This window comes from Cariama cristata, unplaced genomic scaffold (genome assembly GCF_000690535.1).
Source record: "Cariama cristata isolate BGI_N322 unplaced genomic scaffold, ASM69053v1 scaffold14102, whole genome shotgun sequence".
NCBI lineage: Eukaryota > Metazoa > Chordata > Aves > Cariamiformes > Cariamidae > Cariama > Cariama cristata.
Genome location: NW_009605627.1, coordinates 27,720 through 44,133, shown reverse-complemented (window position 1 = coordinate 44,133; position 16,414 = coordinate 27,720). Strand labels below are relative to the sequence as shown.

The 16,414-nt window shown below is 46.6% G+C and overlaps 1 protein-coding gene across 1 annotated transcript in view; it reads right to left on the bottom strand.

Annotated features, from left to right (window-relative positions):
• Nucleotides 1–1,295: 1,295 nt before the first annotated feature.
• Nucleotides 1,296–16,414, bottom strand: part of NRG2 (neuregulin 2) — a gene marked incomplete at its 5' end in the record, with an annotated part of 34,607 nt that continues 19,488 nt past the window's right edge. The window contains 6 exons of the mRNA XM_009696052.1: nt 1,296–1,953; nt 3,297–3,521; nt 6,142–6,269; nt 7,589–7,712; nt 8,630–8,732; nt 13,122–13,145. Coding sequence (XP_009694354.1) covers nt 1,296–1,953; nt 3,297–3,521; nt 6,142–6,269; nt 7,589–7,712; nt 8,630–8,732; nt 13,122–13,145 — 1,262 coding nt within the window. The remainder of the gene's footprint in view (nt 1,954–3,296; nt 3,522–6,141; nt 6,270–7,588; nt 7,713–8,629; nt 8,733–13,121; nt 13,146–16,414) is intronic.

Sequence of the window (16,414 nt, the reverse complement as noted above, 5' to 3'; positions counted from 1 at the left end):
ATGGTGGTACAGAAGAATTCTCTTGCTGGGTTGCCCCACGCACGGCCCTTCCTAGCAACCCAGGGAAGACAAGCGAGGCCAAAAGTGCTCAGGCTCCTGCCAAACCCTGGGGCAGCATGGCTGGCAACAACCTGGCAGGGCATCCAGGGCGAGCCGCAGCCATGCTGCACCGTGCAGGTACCCTCCGAGTGTCCTCCCAGCACCGTCTGAAGCACAGCTGAGCATGGCATGCAGGGCACCACAGCCCTGGCAGCCCTATGGCGCCACGGCACGCGGCACCACAGCCAACCCTGCACCACAGCTACACCGCTCAGCCAAGGGGACACCGTGGCCAGCACGGCACCTGTATGGCAATGCAGCCACGGGCCACCGCAGTTGAATGGAGATTGCCCTGTTGGGACCACCACACAGTGCTGTCTGCCTGCCAGGGCTGGCTTCAATGAATTGGATTCAACCATACATAACAAGGTATTATTTCACCACGTCCCTATGGATGTCTGTCTTGTTTGACTACAAACCTGTGCCAACCCAACTTCAGACCCACAGATGAAATAGCCAAAGGTTGAGAGCTATATTGCAAGGGCTGCTGCTGCACAATTTCATTTTCTCTTCCTACCTGTGTGGCAAAAGAAACATTATTTCTGCATTTCAGTACAGTGCTGTTGGGTTTCTTTTTCTCCTGATTTAAGCGAAAATACTAGTATTTTATAGGGCAAGACAGATCCCCATTAGACATGACAATGGAAATGCTCCCACTCATGTCCTTGACATGTGTTTAAACAATATCTTAAAGAATAAGATCATTAATAGAAGGGTAGGAGCAAAGTGGCAAGGCTGTTTTCTTCCGACAGAAGAGCGCCCTTGTGACAGGTTGTCTCTCAAACAAAAAATCTATGATCTTAAAAATGCTACTGAAACAGAATCCTCGGCATGAATCCCAGCACTAGCATACAGCAAAAGGCACCACGATAGTTTTGTTTTCTATTTTTAAGTAGTCAAAAATTGGCCCACTTTTTTTTAACTTTATTGTTTGTTTTCTTCTTTTTATTTTTTTTACTTTTTTTTTTCTCGGAAGCTGTAAATCAAGACATTACATATAAATAGAGATTCCCCATAAAAAAGTCATTGTCATTAGCTATTATAAGACAACTTTGCTAAAATGAAAATAAAACATTTTATTTGTTATATTTTTTCCCTCTTTTATATAAAATAAAAATATTTATTTTTGTTTTGTTTTGTCTCGTCTCCCTCCTCCATGCGGGTTACGTCTGCGGGCACGCAAGTCTGGGAGGCGCCTAGAGAGGATCCGGGTCCGGTTTGGGCGTCGTGTGCGCCATGCTGCTGCGCCCACTCTCCCCATGAGCGCTGTGTCTGCTGCAGGAGTAATGAGTCCGGCTGTCACCCGGCCGGTGGAGCGGGGGCGACTCTGTGAGTGCCACCTCATTGTTCTGAGTGCTTAGGAAGGGGGTGCTCTCGGCCACCAGCTCCTCGTCAGACTCGCTGTAAGAGGCGCTGCTCAAGGAGAAGGAGTCCCGGACGGCTCTGGCTCTGTGAGGGATGTGCCCATTCAGTTTGGATTTTTTCCACCGCCTGTTGCTGCTGGCTGTTTTCTTTGGCTGCTCTAGTGCTGTAACGTACTCCTGCGTCGTCTCGTACTCATCATCCTCCGTGATGCGGAAGGGGCTGGAGGGCAGGCTCCCCATGCTGTCGTTTAGGTAGGTCTTCCTTTGGTAGTAGCTGTCATATCTCTGCGTGTCCTGGAAGGGGAGCTGGTACCGCCGCAGGAGGGGCTGCTGTTCCTCCACGCGGAAGCTGATGGGGGCCGCTGGCGGCAAGGAGACTGCGTGCGCCGAGTTGGGGGAAGTGATCTCGAAGGTGGGCACCTGCGTGGCCATCGAGTAGTGGAAGTCGACAGGTGACAGGCGTGCTGGTGTGGTCAGAGCCGACACGTACCTGAAAAAAGCAACACCTCAATTTGGACACTGAACAACCCCAAAAACCTCCATCTGCCTGCAGTCTGCTGCACACCGGGCACGGGGACCCATGAGGCCTCCAGTGCACCTGGTTTTGGAGCTCGGCATCTCCTGGGGAACCAGGTGGAGGGACCTTGCACTGCTGTGCCAAGAGAGGATCAGCTGCTGTCCTTGGTGGGCGCTTGGGCAGTATGCACCATGCACCCCAGGACTGTCCCTCCCGAGGGACTCGGTGTGCAGTTCCCACCCTGCATCACTTCAAACCTTGCAGCATCTCCCAGCAGGCTGAGTCAAGACTTCCCTGCCTCTCATCTGCCTGCCAGCTGCTTTTTGTTCCCTCTGGAGCTGTCACGCTTGTCTCCAAGGAAGGTTCCTGAAATGACCTCCCACACTTGAGTCACAGATGGGGAAAGCCTGGGCATTGCTTCCTTTGACTTCGCAAAAATCTTGTGTCTTAAAAAGGTATCTACTGCTTTCATCTACTCTAGTGATAACATCTGTATGGCAACTCAGGTCTGGTCTAGCCCCTCTCCAAAAAGCCCTTCCTTCAGCATCACCTCTTTCTAAGGAGCAGATTTAATTTCCTCTTGGTAGTGCCAATTGGTGTCTCCACTCATTTCAGGCTGCCCAGGCTCCCTGGCTCATCTAGTGCCTTTTTACCTGTGTCCTGTGAAGTATGAGATGTCTGTACAAGTTGGATCAGCCTGCCTGAATGGACTAGCAACAGGAATGAGAGAGCAGGAGATGCTGCCTTTCTCCTCTGCCCCACACACAAGTCTGACTGCCTTGAAGTGCCCAAAAGTGGTCACCCACAGCTACCCACAAAGGGCTGAAGCAAGGGTGGAGATGTGCTTGACCGGAAGGCTGGGTTGTACAGGGCCCTGCCCCAAGGCTGTGCCCATATACAGCACCCCTGCTCACCAAGTCATCCAGGACTATGATGAGGATGCACATCTTTTCCCCATATACCTGAAGGCCAGACCCTGCTTGAGCTGCCAGCCCAACAAGCTGCCCAGGGTGTGCTCTCAGCCAGTTTTTCTTCACCAGTTGCTGACTGCAGCCAGGTATTTTCTGCTCCTCTCATCCCTGTGCTCCAAACCTATGTTGCCACCAGGTGAGCAAGGTGCAGTGCTTGCTGCTGCCCCTACCAGAGTGGCCTCCTGGGGTAGTGGATTCCTCTGGTAGGACCAGAGCTGCCGTTGCTCCAGTGCTACCATGGGACTGCTGCTCTAGGACTGGGCAGAGGCAAACATTTTTGTGTCCGGCACAGAGGGCACGGCTGCCTCTGCCGTGCCAGGGCAGCACCAAGCAGTGGGGTCTGACCTCTCGCTGTGTGGTGAGTCCCGCAGAGAATCCACTGAGTCACGATACTGGGTCATGTGCCTCCGTGAGTCCTCGATGCAGAAGGCAGCCCCGCGGCGAGCCCGTGCCTCCACACACGCAGGGCTGTTGCATTTACTGGTTCCCACTGAGGACAGCATTATCCCAGACTGGGAATCTGAAGTCAGACTCTCTGTCCGCTCCAAGCTCCAGGTGTGGCTTTCATGTCTGTGGACCAAACCCCATATGGACAGTGAGCAAGGAATCCCCACCAAGGTCTTCTCCAAATAGCTGCATGCAGGCACAGCTCACGCTCTGCTCTGCACTGGCATCCCCTTTCTCATTAGAATACATCTGGCCAGGGATGCCCAGTTTCCCAACCCTGCCTTTGATTTGCCTTTCTTTGCTGCTTCTTGGAGACATGATTACAGGGTAAAGAAAGGTAAACCAGTGCATAGCAGGTATTTATCACATCACCTCTGATGGCTGGGGACAGGACAGGGCAGCCTCTGGAGGTAGACCACGACAATTCTGCTTTGTGCTTGCAAAGCTTTCTGGATGTGGAACAATGCACTGGCTGTGCCAAGGCAAGTCTGCAAAGGATCTTCAAATGTGCCATCTGCATTGCCAACTGACAGCCCCTTCAGAAATGCTACCAGAAAGGAGCCAGAAAAAAAAACGCACTCAAAATTATTTCATCATAAGCAGAGAAAAGCACACCAAAGGTAGATCTAGATGTTCAGTTTCCATTGGTTTATAAAAGATTTTGGCAGCAAAGCACTTTCAAAGACTACAATATATTGGCTAGACCTTGCTAAGCACTTGGAGCTCCACCTGCCCTAGTCTTGGTGCAAAGAAGACATCCCGCAAGGACTCGCTGGGGATGCATGGGGCCATGCGCACACCGGGGGGCCATCCGTGCCAAGGTCATCAAGCTGACCCATCTCCATAGCAGAAATATGTGATCCATTAGAGAAACAGCTCTGAAGTCCCAAACTGCATCAGATGGAGCTACACTGGCAGAGGATTTTGGGTGGGGGTTTGCAGGGGAGAGCAGTCCTCATTAAGACTTTCCAAGAACTTGTTAATTATTGATGGCTCCAGGCACACGCTCAGCTGCAACCACCACATTCATTTATAACTTCAAACGACATCCTCATTAGAGGCATTAATTGAGTAAAGTAGAGCCTGATTATGCCAGTAGTTTGCCTCTGGCCTGACTTCAAGAAACACCTGCTTACTGCACTTAACTCAGGAAGATTAGGTGGCAGGTAGCCAGGACCAGAGGCTATGCAAGGTAGGTGACTCCCCACAGCTGTCATGTGTTAATGCTGTCCTCCGGACACACCTTTGCATCTTCAGGAGGTGCCCAGAGATGGCCTCAGAGTCCCAGGACTTTGAAGTGAGCATGGAAGACCAGCAAGATGCAGCTCTGCAGGCACAGGAGTCTCTGTGTGCCTGGCTCAAGCTTGCACACACCTAGCCATGAATGAAAAAAAATCTGGAAAACACACCGTTTAGCTCACCAGGGGTGGGATTTCCCCAAAGGCAACTGTTTCCAGCCCAGCAAGTCATTCTTTCTTGGCTCCCTCTCTACATGCTGGAGGTCTAGCCAGAGGAGACTGGGGAGGAATTCACCTGAAAACCTAAGTTCAATATCTGAAGTTGATCTAATGCATTGTACACCGAGAGGACTTGCTCATCCTTGATGAATGCCTGAACCCTGAAGAAACCTGCCAGGAGCCATCTTTGAGCTTTAACTGAAAGGATTCACTGCTCCCTGGACGAATGGAGATAAACTTATTGGGCTAATGAAGTAAATAAGCCAGGACCTCTTTTGCTTTATCAAGTCAATGCAATGTGATCTATATGTCATTGACAGGCTGTAGATATGGCCCCCTGCATCTCGCAGTCACTTTTCAAAGACAAATGCTCTCCTAGGGAAAAACTGTCATGTACTGGAAGAAGCACAAGAGCTATGTAAGAGGAAGAACCTGAACATCCAAACTCAAAACAGCACAGGACTTTCTCTAGAAAATTTGAAGGACTTTTCTGGACATCATAAAAATAAGGAATCCATCTGCAATTTAAATGCTCTCAAAAACCACGAGAACTTCAGCTTCTGAGCCATGCTACTCTTCCCCCCGATGGCTATTTTGAAATGTAGAAAAAATTACATCACATCCTGTGTAGCAAGAATTATTGGTACTTTCCTGTTAGACCCAATTCTCCTGAGAGCTTCAGAAAGACTTCCAGTGAAAGAGGTGCCTTGACATCAGAGGCTGAGATTCTAACGCAACTGTGATAAATTGCACAGGAGTGCTTTTTCTGGTGAAAAACTGTGACTCCCAAGTCACATCCCAACTTTAAGGAACTGGCCAAAACATTTTGTGACATTTTGTATACTTTGCCTTCCACAAGGCAAATACATTCTAAATATGTCAAGCATGAAACAAATAACCTGTGTGTGCTTAATGAATTGTTGCAGGAGTCCAGTGTGGTTGCAAACATAACTTGCAAAAGCTTTCCTAGATGCATCCTCCCGTTTGTGTCTGTGCAACATATGAAAGCACAACTTCATTTCCTCCCAGTTTCCAGCTATATCAGTGCTGCAAGTTCCTGCTGGCACCTTGCTGCAGGTCAAGGATCACACCTTTCCACACCTCTGACTAACTAGCTCTGCCAGCAAAGAACTGCAGTGTCAACATGTCCTGTATGCTAGTGTAGTGCGAAACATCAGCTAAAAACAGAAGGGGAGGTGAAAGAAAAACCTTTTACTGGCTTTGAATCTCACAGCATCCTAAGGCAAACAGCAGGAGAAAGTTCAGGGGAAAACGGTATACGTCACCTCTGGCTGGACGTTGGAGTGGCTGTGGAACAGTGATGAGACGGGGAGCAGGAGTGACTTCCTGAAAAGGTTGTTTCTGTTTCCCTTCGGATCACATGCTCAGTGGCAGAAACATTCTTAGAAATATACTGTAAAATATAAAGAATCACACAGATCAGCTACCAGATTGGTAACACTGCCACAGACAAATTCAGCTGGCTTGATTATTTCTGGTGAAATCAGATGAGGACTGAGTGAACCCGGCAGCTCGGCACTGCATGGAAAGAGACAAGGAGGCTGGAGGCTCTTCTCTGCCACTGCATTTTGAACACTGAAAAAGAGCCATGGCACAGGGACTGCAGAAGGGTATGAAGAGCCAAGGGGTTCCCCAGAGGACAGTGGTACCATGTGTACCTACTGAGCAGAAAAACATCTCTGCTCACAGGAGGTTATACACTCAACAGAGTACCAGCAAAAAGACAACCACATGAGATCTGCCAGAGATACGAGTCTTACAGAAACACCAGGTGTAATCCAAATATTTATGCTGAGATATTCCTTCATCCAACAACAAGCACTGCTTTTCACAGCCACACTATGCTGTCTGCGGGAGTCAGTACTTTGGGGCCAGAAGGCCACGGTTCTTACAAATTCCCTTTCTCTTTTCCTTCATGGCTGGGATTCAACCTAGCTAAATTTTAACATGCAAAGGGTGACCCAGCAGAGCTTGTAACTGATTCATTGTACTTTGTTGTACTCATTTCTATCAATACTTCTTTTCATTTGGCTCTGCCTCCCCCTTCCCTTTTTCTGAGCCTTTTCAATGCCTTGGTCCAGCAAGGCACTTAAGGATGTTGACGATCCTATTGAGTTCACGGAATTTGATGGGAATCTTATGTGACTGAAGTCATGAGAGTGGCTGAATTGCCCTTCTGGATCCAGTCCTAAATTCTTAGACCATTCTCATTGCCGTGACACTGGCACCCTACCAGGACATCCCACCTTGCCCAGGATGCAACTCTTGGTATGGGCAGGTGGGCTAACAGGGTGCTGATCAGATCACCATGACATACTTCAGCACAACGTGGTCACCACGGCAGTCCGAGCCACTGCCATGCCAATCGCATGTGTCATGCCGCAAAGTGGGGCTTGATGGGATAGCTTAATAAACAGGAAACATTGGGAACATCTCTTTTAGAGGAAAACAGGATCACACTTGATTCATCAAAACAAGCCAGTCCCAAGTCCTCTAATCTCATCCTGTGCTTCAAAGTAAAATCACTTTTCCCTTCAGATGTTGGTTTTGGAAATGTTTCTATGCAGAATCTCATCTTTTTGTTCAAGTTTGTTAGTGTTTTGCTCCTCACGCACATGCATGCAGGTGTGTAAGCATACACATCCACATCAAATCACTGGAGGAAAACAGGCACTCAGTAACATGCAGGGAGATGGAGACAAAAGGTCTTACATCAGCCATTTGGATTTCCTCAGGATCCAAACGTGGATGGCTTGGCCCATTTGCAAGGCTCCTGTTCTGATGGGCAGGGCACATGTTCTGCCGTAAATGATTATGCATTTGTTTTCTCTGTTTCCTTTAAAACAGAAAGGAAAAAAATCTATTAGGAAGACTTATCTCATGGGGTTCTCTGTCCCCAGAGACACCTGGGCGATGGAGATGATAGAGAAGGCAAGTCTCAGACACACTTGATGTTTTAATGGTGTTTGTGGAAAGCTGCAAACAGGAAGAAACAAGGCATTCAACATTTGCCACCTTCTGCTGCTTTTTCAAAGAAAGTTGAACATTTCTCATCATGGGCAATTTGGGAAGCTGGATCCAGGGTCCCCTTTTGCAAGACAAGGCCCAGCACAATGCAGTGGAGCCAGGGGCACAATGGTGCTGGGAGCAGAAGAAAAAAGTGGGGAGAAGGAAAAGGGGAAACAGGTCCTGGCTTGGCTTTGGTGGCAAGGCTGCATTAAGCACGAATTGGCAAAACTGGCAGGGCATCCACTCCACAAGATCCCCCATGTCCCAGGGGCACCCTGAACTGAGGTGAAGTGCAGGCTAAGTAGGGAAAAAGATGCTGTCCAGGCAGGGAAGGCTGGCCATAAAAGAGGTCTCCAAGCCTCCTGTTCCATCAAGATTGCTCTAAAAGTCCCTGAAATGCATATAGCTGAGCACACAGCTCCTGCACAACTGCCCAATGTGCTTCTGCTGCCAGGAGATGAGCTGCTGGCTTGAGGGCCAGCTTTTCCCAGTAACACAGCATCACCTGGCTAGGCGAAATGATGCTGATTCAGGGGATAAGTAAATGGTCCCAGGAAAATATCCTGTTCAGGCACAGCCTGGTAGATGGCTTCACTGGCCTCCTTCTTGAGACCTCCCTGGGAATACCACAGAACAGTATCTGCTTAAAGCAGCATTTGGGCAAAGAGCATGAAAGTGTGAAGCATGAACACTACCACTCAATAACCTCTGGTCAGTTATTGTCTGTTAACCATCCAGACTCACTTGGTTTTACAGTAAGCTACCACACAGACGATGCCCACCACAAGCAAGGCAACACAGATTCCCGTGATGGTTAAAACTCTCTTCTGGTAGAGCTCTTCTGCTTCTGCAAATGGAGAGAAAGAAATCAGTTACAAATGGGCTCCAGCACCAGGGATGCGTCTGGCTGCACAGGAACCAGCACTGCATGTGTGTAAGATGGAGAACAGGGCTTGGTCAGACCTCCTACCAATCCACTGCCCATCTCTAATAGCTGCCCCAAACCTGAGACCAGCTGGCCCAACCTTACTCACCCCTTAGGAGACCTTCACTCCTTTTGTCTCTGGACCTTTGCTCTCTCTCGCTCAGTAGCTCACTTCTTCTACACTCAAACACGCTTCTCACTTTCTCTTCTTTTCCCACAGCATAACTCAGTGACTAACCTCAAAAAGCCCCATGACTCTCTTCTCCCTTCCAGCAGATCCCCCCCTTCTTGGTAACTTAGTAGCCTACCAAGGAAGCCCCCAAGCATCCCCCACTCACCACATACACACATGCCCTGTGATGCTCTCATCACAGGCTCTCTGCTCTGACGGACTCAGAATGCCTTTTCCTTGCAGCAGCTGCATGCCTTGGAGCTCGGCAGTGTGCTAGAAACCACCGAGCAACAGGCCCCAAAGCATGTAGGTGCTGAAAGGGACATGCTAAAACAGTCAAAAAGCAGAATGAGGACGGAAAGTGATAGCACATTAGACAAAGAAAAAGGAGTGGAGTAATTAAAATACAGTAACCAATTACAGTTATGAATTTTTAATGAAACCCTAGGAAACAATTAATTCCATTGCACCAGGTAACTCAGATGCACACACAAAATTCAAGTTCTCTCAAATATCACCATTTGTCATTGACCACCTTTCAAACCAGAAAAGTCAGTCGCTTCAAAACCCAGACCATGCTGGAAGTGAGGTAATTCATTCACATTACTCAAAGCTCCAAGGAAATGCTAGGATGTCACTTGCAGTGTAACTGAACTACATCTAGGCAGCAATCACACAGCAAGGACACCTCTTCCTCTGTGGCTACACCAGAGCAGATACTCTTCTCAGTGACATCCAGTAATCTCCACTGAGATCAGCAGAGGCAATTTGATTCTCCAGCTGGATGATTGAGAGAAGGATTCAGTGCACAGCTGCCATGAGCGTTTTAGTTCAGTATCTATGAACGATGTCCTCATGCCCCCATACTAAGTATTAATGTTAAAGTTATTGGGGTTTGTGCCTTCTTTAATATTCACTGAAATATTTTTTCATACAGATTAGGCAATAAAACTCATGCCATGGTTGCTGTGCCTGTCATGGTTCACCACACCATACTAAATACCTTGAATGGACTGTACAATATCCCCAGTGCTACCAAACAATAAAATGCAAAACCAGAAGAGAAACAGGTCTGGTTCCAGAAACCCCTGGGACTAGACTTTAGCAAAAAAGCAAGGGGGAAGCAATGAAACATTCCAGATAACTGAATATTTAGACCAATTTCAACTTGCCATTTTAGGAAGGAAAAAGCATGTTTGGAAGAAAAAAAAAGTGCTAGGAAAAAAGTTTACCTCTTTCTCACTCTCAAAATGGGAATGAAGAAGGATTTGCTAAACAAGGGCTGAGAATGACAGCTCTGCCACAAAGATGCAAAGTATAATCAGCAAAGCTTGCATGCCTGTGCTGTAAAACTATAGTTTAGAGAAATACATTTCCATCCATTTTGATTGCGTACTGCCCTTTGGCTTCTTGAGGTGCTCATGTTGCCGGTAGAGTTGCCAGGAAGGCAATGTCCCACTATTCACTAGAGAGGCGGGCAGGTGAGACCCTCCCAGACTCCATGTCCATGGTGGTGTGGATCAGGAACGACAGGACATGGGTCTCACTTTGGGATGAAAGTTATCATGCTGCAGCAGCTTCACCAGCTGGCTGCACCTCCTCAGAGCCAGAGCCTGTACGACCTGGGACCTGCTCATAGAGGGGGGTTTAGCTGCTGGCTGACCTTACACTCCTTGTGTTTTACTACCAGGAACCAGGTGGAGCTGTCACAGGGAAAGAACTCACTTTGGGGTGAAATACCTCCTTCAGCAACTTGTTTCCCTTGCACGGATGCCCTTTTCCAGGCATCAGCAACCATGGCAGACAAGTTTTCTTGCTCTTGCACACTTCTGGGACCTGGATTCCATCTGTACAGCTCTTTCCTTCAGACAGGAGTTTCAGAGACTTTATCAGAATCAGGAAAACCAGCTAGGATCATGTCCTGGTTATGGACAATTCTTGCACTGGGCAAGAATTTTGCTACTACCTAGCAAAAGCTACTGTTACCAAAAAAAAAAAAAAAGGCTGGGCAGGAGGTCAGTTTTCACCATGGAACCATCCATCAGGCCAATTTTTTCAAAGATTTTTCACCAGCTATGTTTTTTGCTACAAAGACATTTTTTACAAGCATAAATCATTACCTTTGAATCATGGAGGAGGGAGAAAGAGCAAAGCCGTCAAAACTCTGGGGTGTTGTGGGGTTTTTTTTGTTGTTACCTGTTACCTACATGACAAAACTTTTCACCCAGCACTCAAATCACAGCTTCTGTTCTGGTGATCATGTCAGTACGGGACCCTGATTCTGGCATGTCTGACTGTCCTGAACCTTCACCTGAATTGCATGGAGAAAGTTTCAGTTCATCAGAAATGCAGATTTAGCCTCTCCATCTTGAGCTGACAGCTCTGCTATGTGAAGCAGTGAAGTGTGAGGCTGTACGTCACTGCTGCAAAACTAAAAATTAAATGACCTGCTGATAGTAATTTAGCTTGGCTCCTAACATCTCATTAAAGCTGATGCTCGATAACACAGTAACTTCATGTTGCACAAAACCGTCTCAACAATGACAGAAAGAAAGTAAGAGAATGCACACTACAGTTTTGTATTTGAGAAGGTAATTTCCTGGAGCAGGACTTGTCCATTTGTGTCTCTATGCTCAACAAACACCACGTCTTCAGCAGCAGCAGCATCACTCTACAGCAGCAAACACTATGAACAAACCATGTGGTGCCACATAATGCCGACAGAATCGCAGTCCAGCCATGGGTGTCACAGCAACGCATGAAAGTGAAAGACGAATGACAGAGAAGAGACGACTGGAGACTGGGAACAGGATGTGTGCGGTTCTGTGATGACATTGAGAATGGATGAGGAAAAGGACAAAAGGTCAACAAAAAAGGGATGTCAAAAATCCTCAATTTTAGAGTTTATTTAAGTGTATTAGCATTAGCAGCACCACTTTCTCTGAAACACCTGACCACAAAATGCACACATTTTCTGCAGCAGGGAAGAACTGCTGGGGGATACACACCTATCCCGGTGGATCAGGCAGGCAAAAATCAGAGGAGACAAGTTTCTCCAGCTTCAGCTAGTGGATGTCCCTCCACCTCAGGGTCCTGAGAAGACAATATAGGATCCAGAAGTGAAAGCTTGGTGTCCCCATACCTCTAGCAAATGGAACTGAAGTGTCTTCACGTGAAGATCTGCTCTGACTGACATTGCTGGGTCAACGTTTTTAAGTTAAGTGATAAAGATAAATCTCTCTGCTCTCATCTGACCAGCCCTCCCTGCGATTGGCCTGTACACTCAAGGGAAACCGAGCCTCAAGGATTTGATTTCCCAGGTGCTTACTTACTCAAGAGATACTTGATATATTTCTAAAAACAGACTGAGAAGAATGGAAGAAAAATATGAATATGAGCAACTGGACAGGAGCAGGTAATTGCCCAAAGGGGATATTTTTAAAAGCACTTAAGTCACTGCAGTGCTTTTCCAAATTTCAGCTTGCCACCATGATGCTCAGCATTATATCCTCCACTCTCATGGGAGACTACTCACTTCCCTGGGCTCATTGTTCTCTAGAATAACTTGTCTCACACCACCTTTCTTGGAACAATTTCCTCCCAGTGAAGAACTGAAATAAGCCACCGACCTTTGAGAGGAGGAACGGCAAAGCTCATCCTGACCTTTCGTAGGCTCCAGTGGAGGTTAGTGCGTCTAGGATGGTAATTTCTACAAAAGCCCTGATCTTCCTAAAACTTGTCTTCCAATTCCTGGAATGCCTACCCATTCCCATGTGGTACCTGCTGGCAACCTTTTAGACAGATATAGATTCCAGCTTTTCAGTTAAATACACAAAAACATGTTGAATGAGGAGACGTATGGCAATTGTAACATCCCAGTCACGCCACACACACCGGGCTGCTGCTTGAAACAAAGAAAAAAGTGCTGCTAAAAATACACATGCATTTTTATAGGTTTACATTTAGATTTTGTGTTTTGCTTTGTTTTGTTTTGTTTTGTTTTTTCAATCCAAACATGTATCTTGGTGCCAGGGAAGAGAACAGAACAGCTGATTTTTTAATCATCCCATTAAAGCCATAAATATAATGTGGGCAGCTCTTAATGGCTTCTGATTAATAAATGAATGGTTGTTCCATACCCTTTAATTCAAATCCAAGATGCTCTGCCAATGCAGAAAGAGGACAAGGAAGAGAAAGAGAAAAAGAAAAACAGGTCTGTCAGAGAACTCTAGTATACAAACACACACACTGTGCAGTTACAGCAGGTTAGCTTTTCTGTAGGCTCAACAGCAGTTACACAGAAGACAGTGTATGCTTCAGAGCATTTCAAATTCCCACTAGAGCTTATATCTTATGTAAAGAAAGACCCAAACAAATTGCAGTGGAAGTTAATTATGAATTCTTTTAGTTAATTATGAATTCTTTTGAGATGAGCCATGTTTGTTAGTACCCGATATGGAATTCACAGTTCAGGCAGGGGGAAAAAAAAAAAAAAGAAAAAAAAGGTACATTTGTTCTGAAACAACTCCTGACAGGTCAAAACACTCAGTGTCTGCATGAACCTGGTAAAAAACATTCATTTGCTTTCTACAGGCAAGGTATGCCTTGCATGGTTTCACACACCCCTCTTTGCCTGGGGGCCTGTGCATCAAATAAGAGTGCTGGGCAGACAGATGTGTGGGCGCTTGCATGGGGCCCTGAGGCCTGCCAGCATGATTCTGCTGCCCACGACCTCTAGTCTGGTCTCGGATGCACAACTCATCCGACAGCATTGCCTGTAAATCACCTGATGGCGTGTCAATTGTGCAAGCACTGCTCCTGGCAGGACGCATCTGCGGTTGAACCACTGATGCTGCAGGTGATTAGTTGCCTGGGCAAGGCAATGAATCCCTTGCAGATCGAAAAGTGCAAATTGCACTGAAAGTTTCCCTGAAGTCTGGGATCTTCCAAACTTCACTTCTGCTGTGGTTCTGCATTATTTTAGAAACAACAAGCACGCTGAAAAAAGCACAAATTGGAGCATCTGCTGTCAGATTCATATTCATTACAAGTAAGATTCAGTTCATCCTGCAGAGATAGTGCTAAGCAAAGTAATGAACCTAATGAATCAACAACACAGTTATCCAAAACAGGTATCCTGAATTTTAGTAATTTTCCTGGTACAGGCCTCACCTAAAGACAGCTTTTCTTACATAAGCATTAAACTTCTCCATACTTACCACTGCACAGAAAAATGAGCTCTGCTGTTCCCAATCACCAAACATACAAGATTATTTGCAGCTTGGAGATGTTCAGATTTATGTACTGTATTTTCCATAGGAACTGCTTTTTGTTGCACAGAAATATTGGCTTTCTTTTGCAATGCTGTTCAAAATTTAGGCAGAGGGGGAATTAGCACTAATTGGAAACATGGAAACTTGTTTTCTAAAGCAGGTTCTTCTCTTCAAATGAATGCTGATGTTTGGGGTTTTTTTGGGGGGCGGGAGTTGAATGGGGTTGGGTTTTTTAAAATTTTGTATAATTTAAAGGTCACAAAACCTGGCTGCTCTCTGCTTTGCATCTCACATTTGTGCAAAAGGAACGGCAAACTCTACCATACATTTACAGTCATTTTGTACGAGTTGCAGTGACATGGACACAATGTGGTGGGCAGCAGAGAACTGGACAGAATATATTCATCCTAAACCTCTTGGTTATCACATCTAGCTTTGACTTATTCCTAAGGCATGCTACCATTACACACACTGCTTCACCTGACACTATGACAAATGCCTGTAGAGATACATGAAATTTCATCTATGTATCTATGCTATTGATCCATTTGATAGCTGCATACTGCCTACACTGCCACATTTCCTCATTCGTCCCTCTTCCAGGATTGCTGCAGCATCTACAGCTACAAATGGATGCAATTCAAAACATTTTCATGTTTTTTTTTTCAAATTCAGAAATGATTGTGCAAACAGAGGTGGTAGGCAGGACCTGAGGATCTTTAGCCTTCCCACTGTCCCTCTCACATCAGAACTGCAGTTTCTTTTGGCTCCCCAACCCCATGGAGCAGACACAGCTGGCTGGCTCATTGGGTCCTAGCTACAGGTTCCCTGAGCAGGAGAGAAACCATGCAAGCAAGCAACAGCTGGAATGTATGTGTCTGCCTATGCCTACAAACCCACTGGTAGCTTGGCAGATAGAGGAAGCCTTATCCCAGCCTATGCTCCTGCACATGATGTCCATGGCTACTCAACACTTCTCTACCATCTTTTCAGGTTACAGACATAGCTTCTGTATCACCCATAACCGAACACATCGAATCAGGAGCCACTCTCCCCTTCCCCTGCTCAGGAGTTCCTCCCAGCCTGGGCAGGTATTGCCTTCTGTGCTGGGACAGTGAAGCAAGAAACACTTCAAGAGTAGGCTGGGATTTGGAGGGTTTGGCTCTTCTCTAAAGAAGAGACTGTTCAAAATCATTCAACATGTTACAGTCCAGAGGCTAACAAAATGACCCCAGCTCCGGGAAAAACACTGCCTCAAAATGTAATCATTCTGCACTCAGCAGAGGGGTATCATCTTCACTAACATGGCTTACCACATAGTGCATGCCTATTTATATCAACAATATACCGCTTGGTAGCAAACATGTTCAAGAAATCAAAATTTCTCCTAGAGACAACAGTTTATTTTGGTCTGGAGCAAAAGATATTTCTGATTGCATATCATGTTTGATAGAAGTCTCCTTTGCTTTTTTAAGAGGTTGATCTGGAAAAGTAATACATCTTTAAAAGCTTTGGGTTATATGTGCTGCTAGGTGGAAAAGATGCTCAGCATGACGTGTAGCACCTGCACTCTGTCCTGCAACAGTTCGGCCAATGTGCATTTTACTCACCCTCCCAGTTAGACTGGCAGTCTGGGAGACTTGGCTTCTGGGGATGCCTAGAAACCTTTGGGCAACATTCCCCTCTGCAGCCATTAACCATACAGAGAGAAGCATGAGGTCCAGTTAAGTCCTCCGGCTGCTTCAGACAGTGATTAACTCCATGCTGATAGAGGTGATTGCAATGGGGAGGTGTATTGTACCCCAGGACTGTGGCACAGGGAGCCTTTGGGATAGCAAAAATTGAATGGATGAATCCCATTTGCAGAGGCAAACTGATACATGCCAGGAGTGCTGACAGAATGCAGCAGTACTCTCCAACTCCCATGGCACAAGCTTCATTGGCAGCAATATATCCAGAGGCTACCATGCCTGAGACAGCACTGAGGTGGTAGCTCTAGGCTGAGGAAATGGGCTTTTTATGTTTCTCACATCATCAACCTTCTGTCTGAACTCTACACATGCTCCCTGATCATGGCAAGGAGCTACAGCTGAGCACCCTGGACTGCTGTGAGACTCCCCAAACTATATGACTTGGGGACATGCTTTTTGGAAAATCTC